Source organism: Acanthochromis polyacanthus, chromosome 4 (genome assembly GCF_021347895.1).
Source record: "Acanthochromis polyacanthus isolate Apoly-LR-REF ecotype Palm Island chromosome 4, KAUST_Apoly_ChrSc, whole genome shotgun sequence".
Classification (NCBI taxonomy): domain Eukaryota; kingdom Metazoa; phylum Chordata; class Actinopteri; family Pomacentridae; genus Acanthochromis; species Acanthochromis polyacanthus.
The window spans coordinates 7106052-7132355 of record NC_067116.1 but is presented as its reverse complement, the minus strand read 5'-3'; the positions used below and the strand labels follow the sequence as shown (position 1 = coordinate 7132355).

At 34.0% G+C, this 26304-nt stretch overlaps 1 protein-coding gene across 3 annotated transcripts in view; it reads left to right on the top strand.

The window, feature by feature from the left end:
• pex5la (peroxisomal biogenesis factor 5-like a) overlaps window positions 1–26304 on the top strand; it is a 185122-nt gene that overhangs the window by 95127 nt on the left and 63691 nt on the right. For all 3 annotated transcript variants that reach the window (XM_051947475.1, XM_022198054.2, XM_051947476.1), the window contains 3 exons: window positions 13004–13115; window positions 21429–21623; window positions 24697–24817. In XM_051947475.1, coding sequence (XP_051803435.1) covers window positions 13004–13115; window positions 21429–21623; window positions 24697–24817 — 428 coding nt within the window. The remainder of the gene's footprint in view (window positions 1–13003; window positions 13116–21428; window positions 21624–24696; window positions 24818–26304) is intronic.

The window sequence follows — 26304 nt, the reverse complement described above, 5'->3', positions numbered from 1 at the left end:
ATAACTCCTGACCACGACGCTCTTCATGTGACTTTCAAACAGCAGAAAACTTCGACTGTAATTATTTCTCTCGACAACCTTCCCTCAGGTTTTATCTCTTCTTTTTCTTCATGCACCTTCCCCCTTTCTGCAGTGTTTTCCATCCTCTATCCTCACCTCAACCTCTCCTCCTTCAAGGCTCTGACAACTTTTCCTGGTACACTCGTTCCCTTGACGGCAACATCTGAGTGATCTCTTGGAGTCAAGCCCAAGCGGCGCAATTAGCTGAAGTTTTCCATTACATAATTTTCTAGATTACTGCTTAAAGCACTTGTAAACAAAACGCCAAAGCGCTTTGCATGAGAGAAGAGCAAAAAAAAGTATAAAAGGGGGAGAGAAAAGGAGCGGGAAAAAGGCAGCGGGGGAAAACAGCAGAGTGAGAATAATGGGCTCAGAAAGCTCCTCTCCTGAGTTAACACTGAACCTATAATTAGTGTTTGCATGCTACCTGCTACGCTGCTCCCCAGATCAGCACAGTAGATTCTCCTCTGTCCCCATTTTCTGGATGATTGGAGGAGGAAAATGAAGAGGTCTCATCATCCTGCCGCCGTGATTTAAAACTGGCCCCTGTGGCAATCACTGGGAGAGCTTTGAAGAGCGACAACAGTCGTTTAGTGTTCGGAGGCTGCCAGCGGTGATGTACAGACACAACCTTCACCCTCGCCGTCGACTTTCACGCTGGAAACCGACGGCAGGATGTGAACCCTAATGAAGCTAAAACACAAATCAGGCCGACTGCGTTCGGTCATTATTCTCAGTCAGACTGCAGCTCTGTGATTTGTGCTAAATGCTAATGTCATTAGGTGCTATGCGCTGGCATGCTAAGGTTTGCTAATTAGCACCAAACCCAAAGTGAAGCTCAGTGTGTCAGGAGGGAATTAAGAAATGTTATTAGCCTTGCAGAGTTTTTGTTTCTTCAAATTTTACGGTATGCCATTGACGGGACACATTTCACCAAAAAATATGGTAGATATCAGCCTCGTGGGGGCGCTGTAGATCACTAAAGTCAATGCACTTTAATGAATCACTGTAAAACTTAGCCAAACCATGATGCTATTGTACTTTTTTTTCCCAAAATATTGTTAGAAAATGTAATAATCTGAAGCTTTTTGGAGCCTCAAACAAGAATGACTGTTAACCAACAGGATACGGTGTGAAAGGAATAAAAGATGTGACACAAGATGACACCAACAAAACACAAATGAGACGCAAAATGAGAAAAGTCAGAATCAAAATGACACAAATGAGACAGAAAATGAGAAAAGCAAGACTTAAATGACACAAAGGAGACAGAAAATGAGAAAAGCAAGACTTTAATGATACAAAGGAGACAGAAAAAGACACAAGCATTACACAAAATCACTAAATATTATTGACTTAAACTCCAAAAATTTGATAAAATGATAAGCAAGATACCAAAGAAAATTTTGATGCAAAGAAAGACAAGCGAGACACCAAACAACAAAACTGAGTCACAAAACGATGCAGAAAGTAAAAATAAGACCCAGCATTACCAAAATAAAATGCAAAGTAACAAGAGGCATAGCTGTCCAAGAGACGTGAACAAAGCAAATTCAAACAAGTCACAAAATGATTAAATTAGACAAAAAATGAGCGAGATACACAAGAAAAATGAGACAGAACAAAACAAATGAGACACAAAGCGAAACACAAAATAAGAACTGGACACAACGTAATTAAAACAATACAGAAAATAAGAGAAAGGAGAGAAAACTGTCCCAAAGACATGCGAACAAAAGATTTAACACAACAAAATCAAGCCACACAATGACAAAACATTTGAGACAATGACAAGTAAAATGCAAAAATGAGATAAATGAGACCTGAAAGCAGACAAATGAGACAGAAAACCCAAAAAAAAAGCCACAAAATGAGACACAACATGAAATGAGACACCGCATGACCAAAACAAAGTAACACAAAAGAGACAAAAACAAAAGGTTTGGCACAAAACAGAAAAAACAAGACACAAAACAGCAAAAGCAAGACACAAAATCACAGAAAGAAAGACACAATATGACAAAAATGAGAGGTAAAAGAAGAGAAAAGAGAAAAAAACTGTCACAAAGAGTCACAAATAAAATGTCATAAATAGGACACTGCTAAACACTGTAAAAAAGAACAAACACACAAACAATGAAACTTCTTCCAGTTTGGGATTTAACCTCCTGGGATCAGGAATGTTTTATAATCTAACAAATCCTTCTCTAAAAAGGTCCTCTTTTTATATTCAGTGAGTTAATTAAGCACCATATTAGCTGCAGTTTATCTCAATAAGAATCTAGTTTCACAGCTAAACGCCAGATTTCCCGAGAATCCTGTCAGCCTCCATCATTATTTCCTAGAAACCAGGGACCGTTTAACAAAATAAAGGCGTTTCTGGAGGATTTCAGAGCTCTAAATGTCAGCGCTGACCTCCTGTCAGTCCAAGGTCAGGGTTTAATTCCTCACAGTGGCTCAGATAGACGTCGTAAACATCGTTATTCAGTGACAGATGTTTCTCAGCATGAGCATTTATGAACATCATCTCCATTATTAGGAGAAGCTCTGCGGCTTCAGGCCTCCGCTGGGTTTTAAACACTGATCTGTTTCTGGTATTTAAAGGATCCGTTTAAATAGTTGATGGGTGGAAAACAACAGAAACACAACTTTAATACAGAAAACACAACCAGACAGGAGGACATCTGCTTATTTCCACTAATCTGCAACATCAATTATAGGTTTAAAAGTAATTAAAGGAAGTGGTATAGCGGCGTTTACAGCTGGTTTAAAGACAACCTCATCTAAAGCACACTGATCCTGAGGCGATGCCTCGAGAAAAAAACACGACTTAATGTGTAATGGAAACTGAACCTGCTGCGTTCAAGAAGGAAAACTGAGAAAATTGATGATTAATTCACCAGTGACCTGCACAAGTTGTACAGGGTGACCCAAAAGTTTGGAAACAAAGTTTAACTGCAGTGTCTATTTCAGTTGGGGGTGCATGAATTCACTCTTATTTTACCCATTTTTGTTAGAGCATAATAAAATAACTTAAAGGCATAGTATTTGCGGAGTGCAATAACTCGGAAGAAAATTAATAGAACCATAAGGTCCAGGTCTGCTGGAGCATAACTTCAAAATGCAGGTCATCAGTGTCAGATTTCAAAACTCTTGATGGTAAAGTATCTGACAGTTTTAATTTTTTTAAACATCAAAAAGTACTATGAGGCAACATTTACTGGCCAGTTTGAGGAACCTTCATAAGCATGAATGAAGGTTCATTCCAGAAGATACCAGTGTAACCAGTGTAGAGTGAATATATTGGTAGAAGGATGCTGAGTTTCCCACTGCCAGGCAGGAGGCCTAGAGGAAGACCAAAGAGGAGGTTTATGGATGTGGTTAAAGAGGACATGAAGGTAGTTGGTGTGAGAGAAGAGGATGCAGCAGACAGGGTTAGATGGAGGCAATTGATTCGCTGTGGCGACCCCTGAAGGGAAAAGCCGAAAGGAGAAGAAGAAGAAGAAGACCAGTGTAACCAGTGTAACCAGTTGGTGGAAACGTTCACAACTTTGTATAAGAAGCAAACATGAACATGTCGAAATATGTTTGTTTTACACTAATCTGTTACTCTTCTGAATATATCTGTGGTACTGATTTATTGAAATAACATTATATTATTTGGATTATAGACTTTTCATTTGTTTCCAAACTTTTGGGTCACCCTGTACAGAAGGAAGGAATATTTGGAGAACAGAAAAGACACTTACAATAAACCTTAGAAATTTAATAAGTAGCTTTTGGCCAATCAGTTATTTTCATAAAAAATGAAAATAAATCGATAAAAAGAGAAAAAAATAAGAAAAGCATTCAATTGCCACAGCACAGAAACTAAGACTAGAGAATGTTTAAAAATAAAACAATAATAAATAATTACTAATTTAATCAAGGATCCAAACATATTTGGGTCAAGAACTGATCTATTAATCAAGAATCAGGTAAGTCATTAGGATAAAAACAAACAGTTTAAAATAGGTTAACAGGTTTAGTTTAATATTATTCACACAGTTTGAATGTTTTGCAGATTTGTAGAGCAGACGATCAATATAGTGAGATGTGATCGGTAAAATAATTACAATTTTACAAATTGACATTCTTAACATTTTTATAAACATATATATAAAAGAAAAGTTATACTCTTGAAAAATGTTAAATGCTAAATAATTATATTAAGAGACGAATGAATGAATGAGTCATGAAAATAAATTTAATTTTATTTGTATTTTTTAAAACATTTATGTTATTTTGCAGATTCCCCTGTATTTTTTTAAAATGCAGATAAATACTCGTAAAATCACAGAAAAAAGTATTAGAAAGTTGTTATGTGAACCCTAATAAAACAGACCAGAACTGTAAATAATGTCCACATCGAAATTTTATCTTCTTATATCTGAGAATTTTTTATACAGCATTTAACTTTAAAAAATCTGCTATTTTTATTGTATTTAAATCAAGAAAAAATATTGCAAATTCTCAAATACTTGCTATTATTTCAAAGAAAAATATGCCTATTAAGGAATGAAAAATAGCAAATAATTCATTTAACTGTTATTTTACTAATTTTACTAATTTCACTTTCACACTGTGTGAGCATACAGTTACAGTTTTTCTAAATTTCAAGCCACTAAAATATCGCTATTTTGCAGATTTTTGCCATTATTTTTTGAAGGCGACCACATCCCACTGCAGTCTGGAGAACTTTGCTGTCAGATTTTGAGTTATTTCTTTGTGTGTGAAGCCATTTTTGTTTTCTCTGAATGACACACAGATTTTCAGGATTTTGATTATTATTTATTTATTTATGCGTTTATTTATTTTACAATGAAGCTGTTTTAGTTTTCTGTGAATGACACAGATTATCAGTTGTTTTTTTAATTGTTATTATTATTATTATTATTATTATTATTAATTATTTTATCCTACAATGATTCTGTGTTTGTTTTCTGTGAATGACACATAAATTTTCCATTTATTATCATTATATATTTTTGGTTTATTTAATTTCACTTAATTAATTTATTTAATTTCAATTATTTTTCACTGTAAAGATACACTGAAAAAGTACAGGAATTCGCACCACTTGACTTAAAATTTACATTTTTTAGCAACCAAATCTCCTCATTTTGCTGTGAAAAAATGTAATTTTTTTATACTGATGTATTCATTTATTTATGTATTTATTTTACCCCACATTCAAAGAGTTTCTTTCCTCCCTCCTGGTTGCTGATAAACTGCTAAATCCCACCGATGCTCCAGGAGTCCATTAATCAGGAAACATTCTCGTATCTCCAGTCAAACTGATCTAATTAAAAGTCGTCTGAGATGAGTCACTTCCTGCGCTGAAGGCCGGCGGCTGAACGTTTATTATTATTCTTATTACTGAGGTTTGAAGTTGAGCCGCTGCGGTGAAACGAAGCGTTCCACTTCTTTCACTTCACTGCTTCTAAATGAAACAACTGTAACTGCTTTGGCCTTCGATCGCAGTCCGTAAATCACTCAATAAACGTGACCTTTAGAGAGAAACGCTGAGGGTGAAACCAGGTGAATGAACGTGAACCAGATCCTCACACTCACCTGATCACCTGAGCTCACGATCCTCTCTGTTAACATTCTGCTTCTGTTTCAGGATTAAATCCCTCCAGACCTAATGTCTCTTTGTTAAACATCATTATTTATTAAGCAAAAACACATTTCTGCTGCTGAAATATGCATGAGCGTTGTTCTTCTGTTTGCTTTAAGGAGTTGTGCATTAACACAAGCGGAGCAAATGTTAACGGAGACGAAAATCATGAAGCAACTTAAAATGTAATATTACTGAGGATGGCATGGCTCCAAAACCATCTCTGCTAAAAACCTCCCAAGGAGCATCGACTTGAAATACCATGTTTTTAAAGATGATTTTTGCTAAATTCATCTATGCTCTGGTGCTCATATTGAAATTATTCTGAAATAATCAGCTGTTAGGCCTCAGAAAATGTAAATTTGGCAGCATGAGAGTCTAAATCAACATTTCCTGGTCACTGTTTCTTCTCTGTGTTGCTTCAAATGTTTAAAAAGTCCTAAATTTCAACCAGAAAAGACAATATCCACTGTTAAACCTCCATCTTTAGCTATAAATTTAGCCTTAATGCTCTGTTTGAGTCTCTGGAAAAGCAGGAAAAAACCTCTTTTTGAGGTCTCAGAGTTAAAAAATGTGATCAATACAGTAGATTTTTATGCTCTCGTGTTGTACCAGTCAAAAGTTTGGGCACACCTTCTCATTTAATGGTTTTTCTTTCATTCTAGATTTTCACTGAAGGAATCAAAACTATAAATGAACACGTGGAATTATGTACGAAACATGAAAGTGTGAGATAAGTCAAAACATATTTTATATTTTGTATTCTTTGCACTGATTACTGCTTTAAACTCCTGGCATTCTCTGGATGAGCTTCATGAGGTAGAACCTGAAATGGTTTTCAGTCCACAGGTGTGCCTTGTCAAGGTTCATTTTTTCTTAATGGGGTTTGGGACCATCATTTGTGTTGTACAGATGTCAGGTTAGTACACAGTTGACAACCCTATTTGACAGCTGTTAGAATCTATATTATGGCAAGAACCGATCAGTTAAGTAAAGAGAAACGACAGTCCATCATTACTTTAAGAACTGAAGGTCAGTCAGTCCAGAAAATTGCAAAAACTTTGAATGAATCCAAGAGGAACCATCTAGGAACTACCCAGGAACCTACAAAAACCACTACTAAGGAAAAGCAACAATCAGAAGAGATTAGTTTGGGCCCAGAAATACCAGGAATGGACATTAGACCAGTGGAAATCTGTGCTTTGGTCTGATGAGTCCAAATATGAGGTCTTTGGTTCCACCTGTCGTGTCTTTGTGAGATCAGAAAAGGTGAACGGATGGTCTCTACATGCATGGTTCCCACTGTGAAGCATGGAGGAGGAGGTGTGATGGTGTGGGGGTGTTTTGCTGGTGACACTGTTGGGATTTATTCCAAACTGAAGGAACACTGAGCCAGCATTGCTACCACAGCATCCTGCAGCGACATGACATCAACATCCAGTTTGGTTTAGTTGAACCGTCATTTATTCTCCGACAGGACAATGACCCCAAACACACCTCCAGGCTGTGAAAGGACTATCTGACCAAGAAGGAGATGATGGAGATGACCTGGCCTCCACAGTCACCTGACCTAAACCCAATCCAGATGGTTTGGGAGATGGACCGCAGAATGAAGGAAAAAGTTCCAACAAGTGCTCAGCATCTCTGGAACTCCTTCAAGACTGCTGGAAAACAATTTCAGGTTCTACCTCATGAAGCTCATCCAGAGAATGCCAAGACTGTGTAAAGCAGCAATCAAAGCAAAGAATATAAAATCTGTTTTGGCTTATTTCACTTTTTTTTTGTTTACTACATAATTCCATATGTGTTCATTTATAGTTTTGATGCCTTCAGTGAGAATCTACAATGTAAATAATAATTAAAATAAAGAAAAACCGTTAACCCATTGATGTCAGGACATACCCATTTTCCATTGGATTCGGGTCACTTTTGATCCATGTTGTACATCAAACAGTTAAATAAGAAGGCGTGTCCAAACTTTTGACTGGTAGTGTATACTAAAAAAATGCAGGAATTTGCACCAGCTGACTTTAATTACCTCCGCCAAGGAGGTTATGTGATACCCGGCGTTTGTCTGTCTGTCTGTCTGTTAGCAAGATAACTCAAAAACGCCTGGGCAGATTCACATGAAATTTTGAGGGGATGTAGACTATGGTAAGAGGAAGAGCTGAATTAATTTTGTTGGCAATCCGGAAAGGATCCTGGATTCTGGATCACTTTGAAGTTTTTAGTATGTGGTTCAAAATATGACAAAAACATCATAGGTTATCGTCCAACAAAGTGGAACAAGGTGTCCAGATAGCTCAACTGGTTAAGAAGGTGATTCGTAAACAGAACTGTGTCAGAGATGCAGGTTTGATTCCACCTGAAGAGTCTTTACTGCATGGGTTTGCTGTTTTCCTCTCTATCCTTGGCAGAGGTCTGCACTCTCTGAGTGCTTTTCTAGTTGGAAATGTTTTGTTTGCAACTAAATCTCTTCATTTTGCACTAAGAAATGACAAAAACGAGACACAAAATAAAAAAACTAGACAAAAAAGACCAAAACTAGTTACAAAATGACAAAAACAAGACAAAAATGACGAGACACAAAATGACAAAAATTTGTCAAAAAATGACAAAAACGAGACTCAAAGAGATAAAAAAAAAATGAGACAAAATATTACAAAAACGACATAAAAAGATAAAAACAAGACACAAAACGAAAAAACTTAGACACAAAATGACTGAAACAAGACAAAAATGACGAGAGTGAGACACCAAATGACACAAATGAGATGAAGTATTACAAAAATGAGACAGAATGTCAAAAATGCCACCGAAATGAAAAAATTAGACACAAAGTGACAAAATGAGACACAAAATAAAAATTAGACAAAAAATGGCAAAAACATGACACAAAATGAAAGAAATGAGACACAAAATGGCAAAAACTAGACACAAAACAACAAAAATGAGGCATGAAACAACAAAAACTAGACATAAAAATGACAAAAACGAGACACAGAATGACAAAAGCAAGACAAAATATTACAAAAACAATTTTTTTTATCTTAAAATGTTGCAGCATGATGTGTTTCACTTCATTTAGTTGCTTTTTTGCACTGTGATAACTGAATTTTCGCCATGCTGAAGCTAAAACCAGATCATTTATAGTTTAATTTCTGCCTCTGTGGCCTCCAGCTTCCCTTAAATAGAAGTAAGTTCTGCAGGAGGGATGGTAAAATGCACACTTGTTTGTCTGTGAATGGAAAAAATGCAAACTTGTCAATGCATAATCTATAAAATACATCAAATATAGATGTGTGCTTTAAGCAGCTGTTTTTACTCAACAGTGAGGTCATTTAAGAAGTAAATGTGGACTAAAAACATGCTAAAGGACGTACGTTTTATACATTTGGGAGGGACATGATATTCAGCACTTTGCGTCGTGCACTCTGCAGCTCGTGTTCGGTCCATTTCATGCTCGGTAATTAAACTTTTAGCACCTTCATTAAGATTCTGCCTGCGACCGCGTCCTGCAGAGCAACAATGGCAAATGTCATGTTTCCACGCCTCACACAGACAAACTGCGGCGCTGCTTTAGCCTTTTACACGGGACAAAACCGGCTTCCACCTCCAAATGATGAAGCAGATTGCAGCCACCTGCAGCTGGATGCTTTGGAGGCTTCAGAATAATGAAGCGACCAACTGACCGGCCTGCAGCTGCTCTGCTCTGAGTGCTATTAGCATTTTCATGGTTTGGAGGTGAGACGAGCAGTAATTATTGTTTGGGACGCGTCCACTGAGAGCATCCCAGTCCAGCTCATCTGGATCCCAGCGATCATTAGCCCTCGCTCGCTGACATCATATGAACTGTGGTGACCGGATTTTTCAAAATAAAATGCTAATGAGCTGTTTTTTTTTCCCCACGTATGATGCAAATACTATGTTCTGTGTGTATGTAAGAGTAGGGCTGGGATTTTCCATCAAACAGCAGCTGTGTTTATCCAAGACACGACTAATAACACTATATTAAAGCATTTATATAACCATAAGTAAACATGTAAACATCAGAGAAACCAGCATCAGTTTGCAAAGTTTTTAACCAATTTATAGTAATAAAACTTTTATTTAAAATATAATAATACATTGCTTTTATTAATAATAATGTTAAAAAGAATGATATTATTATAATTTTTGTTTTTTTTCAGACATTTTTATTGTCATTTTGTTTTTTAAATTTATTTATTTCATTATTCATTTTATTTTCTTGTAACTTTTAATTAATAATTTAGGCATTTATTTTACTTAAATTGTTTTACTATTAGGGCTGCACAGTGAAGTAGTGGTTAGCACTTTCACCTTGCAGCAAGAAGATCTCCGGTTCAAATCCCGGGGTGGGCCTGGGATCTTTCTGCATGGAGTTTGCATGTTCTCCCTGTGCATGCGTGGGTTTTCTCCGGGTACTCCGGCTTCCTCCCACAGTCCAAAAATATGCTGAGGTTAATTGATTACTCTAAATTGCCCGTGAGTGTGATTGTGTGTCTGTATATGTAGCCCTGTGACAGACAGGTGATCTATCCAGGGTGTCCCCTGCCTTCATCTGAGTCAGCTGAGATAGACTCCAGCACCCCCTGCGACCCTAATGAGGATAAAGCGGTGTATAGAGAATGGATGGATATTTTTATCATCTCTTTAACCTATTTTTTACTTTATTTAATTGTTGATAGTATTCTTTTTTAATTTTTATTTTCTTGCTTTTTTATTTATTTTACTTCTATTATTTTACTACTTCGATTTTATTATTATTATTATTATTATTACTATTAACCTTGCATTTATCTTATTTTATTGTTATTATTTTAACAGTAAAATCAATATAATAATATCCTGTTAAATATTTTTAGAGACTTTTTAAAATCATTTTATATACTTTATTTCACTCATATTATTTGACTTTTTCTATTTTTGATTCATTATCAGTATAATTAATTCTCTTTTAATCTTTATTTACTTATTTCTGTATTTATTTTACTTAAAGTATTTAGCTCTTTCTATTTTTCATGTATAAAATCAGTTTTTTAAATGTAACTTTATTCTTTTAATCACTCATTTTATCCTCCTTCACCCTTTTTAAAAACTTATTTACATATTTAGTTTACTTATTTAGTATTACAATCATTGTTATCATTTTGAGCCTTTTTTGGTGGTTTATGGTGTAACCTTCTATTCTTTTTTTTAAATTCCACTTGTTCTTTCTCTTACCTGGATGTTTTTGATTTTATCATTTTATCTGCTTCTCTACTAATTTATTTTGAGAATTTTTTAAATTCAGTTCGAACTGACCATTTTCTTTCTTGATTTTTTAAAAATTTTGTCTGTAAAGCAGTTTGTAAACTTAGTCTTTCAAAAGTGCAATAGAAATAAAGTTTAATTTTATTATTATTGTTGTTGTTGTTATGAGAGTCTATATTCTCTGTTTGCATGTCAAAATATTTCATTAAAATTAGGCAAAATAAACAGTTTCAGAGTCTAACATCTAACAGTAAATAAATAATGTGCTACAAGCAGCATGAGTGTGTTTTCCCTTATAAAGAACTTTGAGAGAACATCACGCTGCTACTGTGCAGTCATTTGTCACTTGTTTACTTGTCATTTGTTTACATGTCATTTGTTTACTTATCATTTGTTTACATGTCATTTGTTTACTTATCATTTGTTTACATGTCATTTGTTTACATGTCATTTGTTTACTTATCATTTGTTTACTTGTCACTTGTTTACTTGTCATTTGTTTACATGTCATTTGTTTACTTATCATTTGTTTACTTGTCATTTGTTTACTTGTCATTTGTTTACATGTCATTTGTTTATTTGTCATTTGTTTACTTGACATTTGTTTACGTGTCATTTGTTTGCATGTCATTTGTTTACTTGTCACTTGTTTACATGTCATTTGATTACTTGTCACTTGTTTACATGTCATTTGTTTACTTGTCACTTGTTTACTTGTCGCTTGTTTACTTGTCATTCGTTTACATGTCATTTGTTTACTTGTCACTTGTTTACTTGTCATTTGTTTACATGTTATTTGATTACTTGTCACTTGTTTACTTGTCATTCGTTTACTTGTCATTTGTTTACTTATCACTTATCATTTGTTTACTTGTCACTTGTTTACTTATCATTTGTTGACTTGTCATTTGTTTACTTGTCACTCATTTGTTTACTTGTCACTTGTTTACTTATCATTTGTTTACTTGTCATTTGTTTACTTGTCACTTATCATTTGTTTACTTGTCATCTGTTTACATGTCATTTGTTTGCTTGTCATTTGTTTACTTGTCACTTATCATTTCTTTACTTGTCATTTATTTACTTGTCACTTGTTTACTTGTCATTTGTTTACTTGTCACTTGTTTACTTGTCATTCGTTTACTTGTCATTTGTTTACTTGTCACTTATCATTTGTTTACTTGTCATTTATTTACTTGTCACTTGTTTACTTGTCACTTGTTTACATGTCATTTGTTTACTTGTCACTTGTTTACTTGTCATTTGTTTACTTGTCACTTATCATTTGTTTACTTGTCATCTGTTTATATGTCATTTGTTTACTTGTCATTTGTTGACTTGTCACTTATCATTTGTTTACTTGTCATTTGTTTACTTGTCACTTATCATTTGTTTACATGTCATTTGTTTACTTGTCACTTATCATTTGTTGACTTGTCATCTGTTTATATGTCATTTGTTTACTTGTCATTTGTTGACTTGTCATCTGTTTATATGTCATTTGTTTACTTGTCATTTGTTGACTTGTCACTTATCATTCGTTAACTTGTCACTTGTTTACTTGTCATTTGTTTACTTGTCACTTATCATTTGTTTACTTGTCATTTGTTTACTTGTCACTTATCATTTGTTTACATGTCATTTGTTTACTTGTCACTTATCATTTGTTGACTTGTCATCTGTTTATATGTCATTTGTTTACTTGTCATTTGTTGACTTGTCACTTATCATTCGTTAACTTGTCACTTGTTTACTTGTCATTTGTTTACTTGTCACTTATCATTTGTTTACTTGTCATTTGTTTACTTGTCACTTATCATTTGTTTACATGTCATTTGTTTACTTGTCATTTGTTTACGGCCTCCGCATTCATATGAATCGTGACCGAGGTGGCTGAACTTCACTTCACGTTAACAAAAATGAGGGACTTCTATCAGAGGATTTGTTTCAGAAGCCTGAAGTGTCTCTTTGTGTGTGTGTTTGTTTGTTTGTTTGTTTGTTTTCCTGCAGCTGGTGAGCGAGCAACAAGAGAGTCGTCCTCTTCTGAGCCCCTCCATCGACGATTTCCTCTGTGAGACCAAGTGTGATGGACTTTCCCGCCCAGTGACTTCCAACACGGCCGGTAGGAAATTCATTCTGACCGTTGGCTGGTGTTTTTTTTAATCGAGTTTAAGATGCTTTTTAACCATTGAGGCTCCATGTTTTGACAGCATTGTTATAGTTAGCAACAAGAAAAGAAGTTAAGATGAGATCTACTTTATAGAGGGAAACTTTACAAAAAGCTGTAGATGAAGCTGGAAGAAGCAGGACAAGAATTACAAAAGTACAGCTAGAATTAGTGGAAATGCAGCTTTTAATATGTCATGTTATAATTATCCTTTCTAGATTATGTTCATAATCTTTATTTTTTCATAATAAATAAAAATAAATTAATGAATTAAATAAATAAATAAATATAACTGCATTTTGATATTTTGATATTTATAATGTTTATTTTTAATACATTTTTGAATTATTTATTTTATTTATTTAGAATGTTTATTCTATTCATTTTAAATTATTTATTCATTTCATTTTATGATAAATTATTGCATTTTGATATTTTGATATTCATATTGTTTATTTTTATTTATCTTAGTCATTTTTTATTTATTTTATTTTTGAAAATTGACTTTTGTTTTTGTGATATTTAGAATGTTTTTTATTTTTATTTATTTTATTTTTTGATAATTCCATTTTGATATTTTGACATTTACAACGTTTATTTTTATTCCATTTTAAATTATTTATTTGTTTCATTTTTAAATAATTGCCTTTTGATATTTTGATATTTAACGTGTTTATTTTTCCATTTATTTGAATTTTTTACTTTATTTGTAATAATTCTATTTTGATATTTAGGTTTATTTTTGTTTTTTTATTTTCATTTATTTTATTTTTCATAATTGCATTATGATGTTTATGTTTATTTTTTAAGTTTTTATTTATTTTGTTATTATAATAATTGCATTTTGATATTTAGAATGTTTATTTTCATTTATTTAAAAAAATATTTTTTTAGTTTAATTTTGATAATTGCATTTTGATATTTAGAATGTTTAGTTTTTATTTATTTTTAAACTGATTTATTTAGTTTAATTTTTGATAATGGCATTTTGATATTTAGAATGTTTAGTTTTTATTTATTTTTAAACTGATTTATTTAGTTTAATTTTTGATAATGGCATTTTGATATTTTGATATTTCTAATGTTTATTTTGTATTATTTATTTTATTTTATTTTATTTTTTAATAACTGCATTTGCATCTTTTTTTGATAATTGTACACAATAAAGAATCTATAAGAATGAAACCTAGGAATAAGAATAGGTGAGTTTCAATATTTATTATACATTAATGTCCACTTAAAAATGCTAAAAAACATATATTTAATAAAGGCCTCATAAAGATGAAGTATGATGACAAATGGATATGGTATCTTGCAGAAAATAATCATTTTTTTCATGTTATATTATTGCATTTTTCATGTTTTTTTGTCTTTTGAATGACATTCAAAAGGGTTTTTTTTTTTTACATCAAAAACGATTCTGAAGACGTTTATTTTGCATTGTGTGAAATGCAGAATTTAACATGCATGCTTCTATAGCTGTGTTCTATTTAACTGGGATTATCAGCAGGAAATGCACCATTTTTAACGGAGATTCCTTCTTCTGTTTGTCTGCTAATGACTTACGCTGGTGGTTTTCATGCTGCCTGTCTGAAAGAAGAAAAAAAAAAGGAGGAATAAAAGTTTGTCTTTTTCTGAAGAGTGATGATGACACAGATTGTCAGTTTTCTTGAAAATATTCAGGTTTATTTCCAAATGTAGCAGAAATTCCACCAGATTTTCCATTTCCTGCTACTATATATCATGCTTTCCTCTTCGTATATGTTGAGCTATCTCTGTAAACATGTATATATATTCTGCAGTACAAACGCTTTCAGTTCTGCCAGTAATGGAGCTAAAATGAACTGGCTGTTGAGAAATCGAGCGTCCCGACTTAAACAAATGCCATCTTGGTTTCCACATGGTCTGGATCTCCGTCAACGAGCTGCAGCATCTTTTCTGACGATAATTTGCAGAAGCAGACTGCAGCTCCAGCTGACATGTGTTATCTCCAAACTGGCCGCTGATTCAGCCGAGCAAAGAACGGAGGAGGAGGAACGTTTGTGGTTAAACTCTCAAACCTTCTGTCTCCCCAAAGCCTCCTTCTGCTCCTGCTGCTGTCAGAGGCCTGGAACGGCAATCTGGAAGCTCCCAAAGTGGAAAAATCCAGCCAGAGATTCAGAGTATGTGCAGATAGTATAGAAGATTTGGGATATTTAAAGTCAAAAGCAAGAAAAAGTCTAGTTTCTTGTTTGTACCCTTAAACTCCAAGTTGTTATGGATGAGGTGCTGATCTGTAGTGTTCATGTTCTCCAGATGTTTCCTCTGGTCTCCTCCTGATGTTACAGGTCTGGAACATGAATCTAAAAGTTCCCAGTAGTAGAGAAATCCCGCCTGAAATTCACTTTATGTCTAGATATTTTGCAAGATTTGGGATATTTAAAATCAAAAACAAGAAAACTGCTCATCCACTTTCCTGTGCTGTACTCAGAATGAGGCTGATTGAATGTTTGTACCCACAAAGTGGTTCCAACAAACTTCCTTCAAGTAGAAAAATCCAGGCGGAGATTTAGTTCATGTAGAAATTTTGCAAAATTTGAGATTATTTGAATGAAAAGCAAGAAAAACATAAATCCAGTTTCTTGTGTCATTCTCAGAATAAGGCTGAAGAAGTTTCACATCAATATTTGTACCCATAAAATTCAAAATATCATGCTGTTACAGATGAGATGTAGACTGATATACAGTTTTTATGTTCTCCAGATGTTTCCTCTGGTCTCCTCCTGATGTTACAGGTCTAGAACAGGAATAAGAAAGTTCCAAAAAGTAGAAAAATCCAGCCTGAAGTTCAGTTTCTGTGCAGATATTGTGAACAATTTAGGATATTTGAACTAAAATATAGAAAAAGAGTGAATCTGGTTTGTGTGTGGTAACAGAAGTTTCAGGTGAACATTTGTACCCGTTAAATGCTGATGGTCCTGCTGTTATGGATGGGATGCTGATTGTGTTCCAGCAGTTTCCAGGCTCTCCAGATGTTCTCCTGCGGTCTGAATCCTGAGCTCTGATTGTCTGTCACTCAGTTTCCACCCTGAGTGGAAGTTTCAGGAACTAAACAACACCAAGATCAATAATAAATGATAATTACGAGCTTGTAGATGCTGATGTGGAGCTTTCTGCTGCGTGCACTTTAACTTTCATCTCATTGTTTCCTTCACTTTATCCTTCACCAGTCAGATGTGGACTGAAGCTCATTTATTCAGCAGCTTCTCATCTTCAGATCTTTGGTTTCTTTTGTCAGCGTTCTGCTCTGGTTCAGTAGAAAGATTTAAAGAACTGCAACCTTGAGGCTCCTCTCAGCTGATTTAATCATGAGTTTCAGATCGATATCTTCCCTCTTATTGTGGGTTACATTTATAAATCTTGTTTTTGGTTGAATCATAATCTTTAAAAAGATTAGTTTTTAATTATTAATTGCTATTGTACAGATTTTCTCTAGTTTTGTGAGATCTATCATTTAAAATCACAGAGAAAGGAAACTAAAAATTAGACGTTAACCCTAAAAATCAGCCACATCTGTAAATGCTGTCACAAATGGTAATTAGTTCTTGCACAGTATTTTTTTTGCATGCAAATCAGCAAAAATATCATTATTTGACAAATATTTGCCATTATTTGAAAGAAAAATTATTATTATTAAGGACTGAAAAATGGTAAAATATTTAACTGTTATTTAAGAGATTTTTCTTGTTTTGTTAAATTACAGATTATATTTATTGCAATAAATATAATCCCAGAAAAAAAATATTAACTGACATACTGGCTGTTAGAAAAAACAAACAAATAATCAGTTCTACAGTTTTACCTGTGTTGTTAAAATACGGATAATCTCTAGTAAAATCACAGAAAATGGTATTCAATTACTTGTCAACTGAAAAAAATGTTACATAAATTAATATTAAACATTTTTAAAAGCAGCAGATATTTTATGTTTTTTAAGCAAAATTAAAATAAAGTTTTAAATCAGTTTTTTAACGTTTTGTTAAAATACAGATAATCTCTGGTAAAACCACAGAAAATGGATATTAAATTAATTATGTACTGTAAAAATCAATTAACATTAAATAATTTAAAAAGCAGCAGAAATTTTCAATATTTTAAGCAAAATTAAAATAGAATTCTAAATCATGTTTTTACACTATGTAAAAAACAGATAATCTCTAGTACAATCACAGAAGAGGGATATTAAATTACATATAAACTGTATAAAAATAACAGAAATTAACATTAAATAACTAAAAAGTTGCAGATATTTTCTGTTTTTAGACAAAATTAAAATACAGTTTTTAAGCTTTTTGTCTGTTTATTTAAAATACAAATAATCTCTAGTGAAATCACAGAAAAAGGATTTTTGAATTACTGATGTACTGTAAAAAAGACTAGTGATATTTCAAAATAAAAGCACAGGCCAGAACTGTAAATAATTTCCACATCAAAAATCAATATTTTTACAATGTGTGCCCTTCAAGTGGCACAATTTTAGTACATTTCAATCAGCTAAAACTAGGATTACTTTACAGATAATTGCATTATTTTCCTCATTGTAACATTTTATTTTTTTCATTTTCCTGTTTACTCAATAATCAATATTATCAGCTTCATCTCAGTGTTCAGGATGTTTTTGCTGATTGGTTTGATATAAAACTGTAACTTTGGCCTCCGCAGTGCAGCTTAAACTTTTCTTCGTCATTTCAAACAGACAAAACATTTCTGACATCTACTGTCTCGTCTTAAGCAGCTCGTGTTTGGTTTTAAATGGGACCGTTCAGGCGTCTCCCTGGTTTCTAATTGTTCTCGTCATCTAAAGAGCACCAGGCGTTGAAGACGAGCCTCCTCTCTAATTACGCAGAGATTTCAGTCAACAAACGCTCTCAGCTGCTTGTCAGGAAGCAGCAGCGTGCCAATTATGCAGTCATGTGCCTCCAGATTTGAGCTGGCATCGCAGAAAACACTCAGTCAGGGTCCTCAGAGACGAGAGGAAAACTTTTAGTTTCCTCAAAGTAACCGGCAGACAGAAAAATGCTGTTTGTGGATTTCTTTTCTCAACTGAACGGGAGTTTTTGGCAGCAACTGGGTGTTTGGTTCACGATGTTTTCCAGGGAAGTCTTCCTAAAAATCACAAATTATTGCTTATCAAAATAGAAACAACTTTATTCTGAAGTTCTGCATGTATATCTGCACACGGACACTAAAATGGAGCAACAAATGAGGACAAATTGCTGTGAAATTGTAACATCAACCAGAATTTAACCCTGTTGGCAGATGTTTTATTCAGTTATTTATTTATTTCTATTGCTTTTTAGCCATTTTAGCTATTCAGTTTTATTATTTTATAGATCTGTTGGGAGTTTATTTGCACAGGTACAACTTTGGAATTATTTTTCCTAAAATCAGCTTTATAAGTGAAGAACAGGTTAAAAATAAAAATGGTAACAGCAGCAACAGTAGAAGACTGTACATTAGAAGAACTGAGTGTTTGGTTCATACTTTATTCTTATGTTTAAATAAAATCACAAGTTGTTGCTTGTCAATTTAGAAAACAATTTCATTCCGAGGTTTTTCATGTATAATCTGCACATAAACACTAAAAATGTGAGTTTAGGAACAAGAAATTATAGAAAAAAGCAGTGAAATTATAATATACACCAGAATAAGGAGCTTTCATGTGCATTTTATTCTGTCATTTATTTTTAACGTTGTTGTTGTTGTTGTTGTTGTTGTTGTTTGAACTCTTTCAGTTTGTCAGTTTTATTTATTCCACATTTCTCTAAACTTAATTTAACCTGTGCTGCCATTTGATAATAGAATCAAATTTTATTGGAATTCGTAGTGCATAAAAAACAAAATAAAAAAAGGTAAAGAATAAAAGAAAGAGCTGCAGCAAGAATGAAATAAATATACATTATAAAAAGCACGTTGTATAGAATAAACATGACATAAATACTCCAATTGTAGAGTGTCGATTGTAGTTTACAAGAGTAAAATTGCAAATACTGGTTCGCATTGTTGCATTAATTTCCTTTTCGTTATTTTTAAAAAAATATTTCTCTGTAAAACACTTATTTATATGATAAATTGCTATCAAAATACACTTGTGTGTTTGTTTAACCCTGTAAAACCCACTGTTGCAAAAATATATCAGCTTATTTTTCATATATATGTATATATATATATATATATATATATATATATGTATTATAGGGTTAACTATTCACGAGTATAACTTTTGTCTTCACGCTGTATATATAATCATTTTTTCCCAGAAATTTACTGAAAACTGAAAGTTATAAAAACAGCTGGAAATATTCTCACAAAGTCCTGATTTGACTGAAACCACAAAATAAATCAATCTACAAACACTATGTCAGGTTTTTCTTTTCTTTCCACCAACCTGCGATCAAATCACTGAACTGACCAAACATCGGATCTTTCAGTTGCATGAAATAAATTTAGATCGGCTGAAAAGAGCAGCAGCAAATTTTCCAGATTTCTCCCTGAAGGAAAACTGAGCAGCTGAGCGCCTCGGACAGCTCGACTCTGCTGTCAGGAAACATGGAGATCAGAGGAAGCTCAACGCTGCAGAATAAGTGAAACCTGTCGTCGTGTTTTATCCCAGAGAAATAAAGTTTAAAGGTAGTAAAATATGACTGGAGCTCAGAAATAGGACGCTACATTCAGACTGATTCACTGAACACAACAGAGACACCAAACAACAGTGGAAATTCATGAACTTTACCATTTATCCAACCAGCTGTCACCTATATTATATTATTATTATATTATTATAATATTATATTATATTATATTTTAACAATGTTTTAGAAGGTTTCTGCTGTATACTGTAGACAATCAATCAATCAATCAATCAATCAATCAATCAATCAATCAAGTGTACTGTACCTGCTTCTTATGAATATTTTAACACTTCCAAACACTTCCTTTAGATTTAAAATTATCCCAAAAAAATAAATAAATAAAAAGAAGCAAAGAATCTGTAAGTTAAAGATTTCCTTCTTTTATGAAAAACGTCGTGTTCACAAAAATATATTGTGTGCATTTTTCAGATTCAACAATTGAGATGATTTTTTGGGGGGTTTAATAATGATTTTAAAGTAATAATATTTAATTTAATACATTAAGCACAAACACACGTCAGACGTGGTAAAGAAATGGTTCCATCAGGCTGTAATGAAGGTTCTGGACTGGTCTCCCCAAAGTCCTGACAAGAACCTGAAGAACCAAGTCAGAAAGATGACAAATTTGTTGTCTTTCTGTCTCAGACTTGAGTCAGTTAAATTGATAGTATAATGATACTGCCACCTCCATGCCTGGCGGTAGGTTTAGTGTCCAGAGAAGTCGAAGATAAACCAGCAGATGGGGGCATCAGGGTAAGAAGAGAGATGGATGAAATGATGCACTCATCATGTCTAGTGCCTACCAGCCTGTGGAGGTTAGGGTTATGGTCTGAGATTGGTCAGGTTCAGGTTCCCAAAGAATGAGGTCAGCTGACTACCTGAAGATACTGAATGAGCAGGTTTACATCAGTGGATGGTAACATGAGGGAGCATGAGATGGATCGACCTCCACAGAGTCCAGACCTGAGCCCCACTGACAATCTTTGGGGTGCTCTGGAGAAGACTTTGTCCAACTCTCTCATCATCAGTACAAGATCTTTGCAGAAAATGAATCCAACTCTGGACAGAAGTCAGTGCTGTGATGTTGCAGAAGCTTATCGAAACGATGCCGCAGTGAATGTGTGTCCTAATCAAAGCTTCAAAGTCTTAAACTCCCCAGAGACTTTGGTTTTTGTGAGAAAACAGACATGATGGAAACTTACTGTGTCTTTTGTTTAATTAAGTTCTGGTTTGAAATGAATTCACTCTCTTCAACCATAGAGTTTTATTTTTATCTCCCAGTAAAAGACAGCAGCCTCAAAGACTGTCTTTTACTGGCAAAAAAAAAAAAGAAAAAGTCCTTAAACTTGGAAAATGTAAAATAAATAAACCTTCGTCCACAATCAATGGTCGATTTAACTTCACATATTAGGCTTATTGAACTTGTTTTAAGTTAATTTAACTCAACTAGTTTCACACTTTCACAACTTATCAGATGATTTTGGACAAAATGAATCAACCGATGTGCAGCTCGCTCATTTTTAAGGCCGCAGTAGAACAGAATAGTGCAAAAACATGGATAGGAACATGAATTGCTTCCCTTGTCTTCTCCTCCCAGTTCTGTCTTCAACTTTGGACCTGCTGGACCTCAGCGAACCGGTGGAGAGGAGGAACAGCAGAGACAGGAAGAGTCTGCTGTCGTCGGTCCAGAAGAACAACCGGAAGAAGACGGATGAGACGGAGCTGATCCAGGTGGAGAACGAGCAGACCGGACCGAGCATGAGAACCCCGGAGAGGGCGTCGCTGGACTCAGGTACAGCCTGGATGGTCCACGGTCTTCTGTCAGAACCAGGACTTTAACGAGCTGAGGCCCAAACTCTGGACATGTGACAGACATTGGAGATAGAGGAACATAAAAAGCACATGTGAACTAGAGGATTCCCAAAACCCCCAATGAGAGAAAACAACATTCACCAATCAGAGATAATGGGTTTAACAATGTTTCCCCAAATTATTCCAAATGAAACCATTTCTTATTGTATTTAATTCAATAAAAACACCACTGATAGATATTTGATGTTTTTTGGAGGAAAAAGAGTTAAAATTTCATGTAGATATCGAGTAAAATCCTAGAAAAACAGAATATAATTTACATGTACACTAAAAAAAAGAAGAAAAATGTTTTGATCGTTGAAAAATGGAAAATCTTAAGTCGTATATCATTTTAAAACATTTATTATTGTACAGATTTTACCTGTTTTGCTAAATTACAGATTAATTGTTGAAATCAATGAAAAGATGCCAAATAAACACACAAAGACACTAAACTTCCACAAAAAGATGCAAAATCTTAAAAGAGGTAAAAAAAAAATCATCATTTAAATTATGCTTTGCCATTTTTTTAAAATGTTTTTTATGTTTTTCCCAAAATGGCAGTCTATTATTTGAATTATTATTGCTTTTCCCTGCTTTGTAATTTTTTAAAGAAAAAAATTAAGGATATATAATCAGGATTGAAAGAAAGTTATAATTTTATTATTGATGTTTATTTATATTTTTACATATTTTTCTTGTTGTGTTAAATTGCAGATTAACTGGTGAAATCCCTGAATAAAAAACAGATTCATACATATTGACTATAAAGCAATACATAAATAAATAACAAACAAGAAGAGAAGAAACAGAAACACTCCAAAACTATAAACGTCCACGTCAAAAATCTGTATTTTTTTCAATAAATCTGTTGTTTTAAAACACATTTCACCATGTTTAAATCAACTAAAAACATCTTTATTTTATAGATATTTTTACAAATGTTGAACATTACAGTTTTTTTCATGCGTTCTTTTGGGGGGCATAAATAATATTTACAATAAAAGGAAGCCGTTGGTTCGAGATCCAATAAATCCATTCACTTGACCTCAGTGTCTTCTATCACTGATCTGATCTGTTCTATGGTTTAAATACATTCTAAGCACCTATGAAGTGACTCACATCAACCACTTCATCCAGATCCATAACTCTGTCCCCCTCCACCACCAGAACTCCCACAATCCCCTGAGGAACTGACCCCGCACATGCTCAGTGTGGGCCGTGGAGGGATCAAACCAATTTACTGTAATGAAGGGGATCATCTGTGAGGACATTAAGAGGAAACGGCCAATTACTCCAGTGTTTGTCGGCTGAAGAGGTTAAAGTCTTCAGAGAGTCAAACTGCGGCGCGGTGAATAATTCATGTCTCTGAGGCTGATTAGAACTCTGGCGTCATTTACCAGCAAACTTCTAGTCCTCTTACAGCTGCAGCCAGATGTTTTAGACGTCTGCAGCTTTAATGTCACTCTGTTTTTAGCTCCTCTCCATTAGAGAAAACAGCTGTTAAAAGCTTTGTGCTTCGACTAATGGAAAAAATAACGAGTTTCTTTTTAAATTAGTGTCACTGCTTGGTAATTCTGCTTCTGTTTCACAGTGACGTTTGTGTATATTAACAGAGAGCACTTTGTATCACAATGAATTCAAATGAGATTCATTGGCAAAGTTTATTAAATTCCATATTTTTTCCATATCCAAAATTCCCAAAAAGACACAAAATTTCAACAAAAAATGCCAAATTACCACAAGACACAAAATCAAAACAAAAATTGGCAAAACTAGCCCAAAGATGAAAAATTGCTGCAAAAACTGATAAAAATACCCCCAAGATGACCAAAATTAACCCCAAAAGACACAAAATCAGCAAAAAGGACTCAAAAATAGGAAATTACCAAAAATAAAACAAAAATGGGCAAAACTACCCCAATATTACATGAATTTGTAACAAAATCCCCTCCAAAATGCAAAATAACCACAGAAAGATGCAAAATGATCACAAAATGACACAACACAAAAACAGGCAAAAATTATCTCCAAGACACAAAGGTACTAAATTTCCACCAAAAAAGTGCCCTCCAGGTGTCACAGTCTAATGATTAAATCTGTCTTCAGGCATTTTGAGCATTTTTTTTAACCACAAAAAGAGACAAAATCACCACAGCAATAGGCACAATTACCCCAAAGCCACAAAAAAACATAGGAAAGTACCAGAAAAAGGAAAGAAACAAAAAGAACAAAATCAAAAGAAAAAACAAAAAAACAAAATCACCACAGCAGGACAATAAATTTAAACAAAAAACGTAAAATACCCACTAAAAGAAGCAAAATAACCATAAAAAAGACAAAAAAAATGAAAACAAAAACAGACAAAACTACCCCAAAGACTAAAAATTGTTGCAAAAAAGATGCAATATAGCCACAAAAACGGGTGAAATTACCACAAACTTTCATAAGAATACACAAAATTTCCACAAAATGTGCTAATTTACCACAAAGAAACAAAATCACCATAAAAAGACCAAAGTAATTGAAAAATAACCACAAAAAGTTACAAAATTACCCCAACAACTAGAAATCACGATAAAAAGCATGTGAAATCACCACAAGGGCCAAAATTACCACAAAAAGGCTCAAAATCAACACACAAAGATACTAAATTGAAAAAAAATGCAAAACAACCACGAAAAAGGCAAAGTCACCACAAAAAAGGGAAAACATTTCCACAAAAATTGCTAAATAGCTAGAAAAAGATGCAAAATCTCCACAAAAATAGGCAAAATTACCCCGAACACTGAAATCGCTGCATAAAAATATGTAAAATCACCACAAAAAGAGCTGAAATCACTATAAAATGATGACAAAAAGATACAAAGTCCCCACAAAAAAATCCAAATACTGGTTTCTGATAACTTTTCAGAGTGCATTCTGGGTAAACTTGATCAGCATGTGTTGGATCAGGGTCTCATTCTGATGACTTCATTCTGTTTAATTCTTTGTTATTTCGTTGCTGTCACCAGTTACCATCGGTTCTCTGGATAAATGGGAGGATCTGACTCCGAACCCGGAGAGAAACGGCAACAGGAAGTGGAAGCTGGAGAGACGACGTTCGTCTAAAAACTCCTCCAACGAGTTCCTGTGGTAGGTTCTGACCTTTATGTTGTTCACAGATTACAGCATGTTGGAGGGAACTATTCTGCTCCTCTCGCTTCATAGTTGCCATAGTTGTCATTTATTTTTCATGGAGGAGTTTATGTTCTGCTACACACCTGTGATTAGAGTTTGCTCTTTTTAACCCAAACCACAAAGTTTCCCTCCAAATCTGCTCCGAAGCTGCATTTCAGTTCAGCGTTTTTCAGTTTTTCGCTGTTTTCACTCTCATCGGCTTCACTTTTGACGACAGCAGGCGTCTAAAAGCTAAAAAGATTACTGTTGACAGACAAAACAAACAGTCCAGTGCAGCTAAAGAGGCACGTTTCCATCAGGAGGTGTTGGAACGCGACTGTGCAAAGTGATTATTGGATTTCTGTTTGTCAGCTTGTTGTGTTATCTCCCAGTAGGATAAAAATATCCAGCTGTATTTGCTCTGTAATCTGAGCTTTAACTCCAATATTTACCAAAATATGCTTCCATGCAGGAAAAAATTACAAATATGCAGAATTCCAGAGTTCTTTTCCAGCAGTACGATCATTTTGCATTTTATCAACGACTGGATCAAAGTGATCTGGAAACTGGATGTCCAGATGGAAAAAAGGGTCATTCCAGGATTGGAGGACATGTGGGCTTCCAAATGTTTAAAAAATAAACCTTCTCTCTTGCAGTTTTCTGCTCCATATTTATCAATAATAGGTAATAAACTATCAAAGGCTTGATTGGCTCAGCTTACACATCAATGGCAGCATTTTTATTCCATGTTTTCTGTGTTGTTTGCTAACTCTACTCTAATCACAGTAACAGGGATGCTAATCCATGCTAATGTTAGCTTTTTCTCAGCAGTAGAAGCTAGATGTTTAGCTAGCTGTTACTGCTGACCAAGAGGACAAACTGACTGATGGAAAACAGTCCAAACAATTAGTCTGATCCTGATAATACTTTATGAGGTAGAGTGGGACATTCTTTTGGAAAACTGTTTGATGATGTAAACAAGAAAAACAAGACACAAAACGACAGAAACGAGATACAGAATGACAAAACAAGACATAAAATGACTAAAGCAAGACACAAAACGTCAGAAATGAGACACAAAACGACAAACGAGGCACAAAACGACACAAATGAGACACAAAATGAAAAAGCAAAAGAGAAAATGACAACAATACACAAAACAACAGAAACAAGACAGAAACTGACAAAACAAGATACAATATGACAAAAGCAAGACACAAAATGACAGAAAGGTGACAGAAAATGACAAAACCAAGACACTAACGACAAGACAAGACATAAAATGACAAAAACAAGACACAAAACGACAGAAACGAGACACATAACAAGAGAAACAAGACACAAAATGACAATTACGAGGCACAAAATGACAGAAATGAGACACAAAACAACAAAAACAAGGCACTAAATGACAAAAAACGAGACAAAATGACAAAAAACGTCATCAACAGGGTTATGCTAAC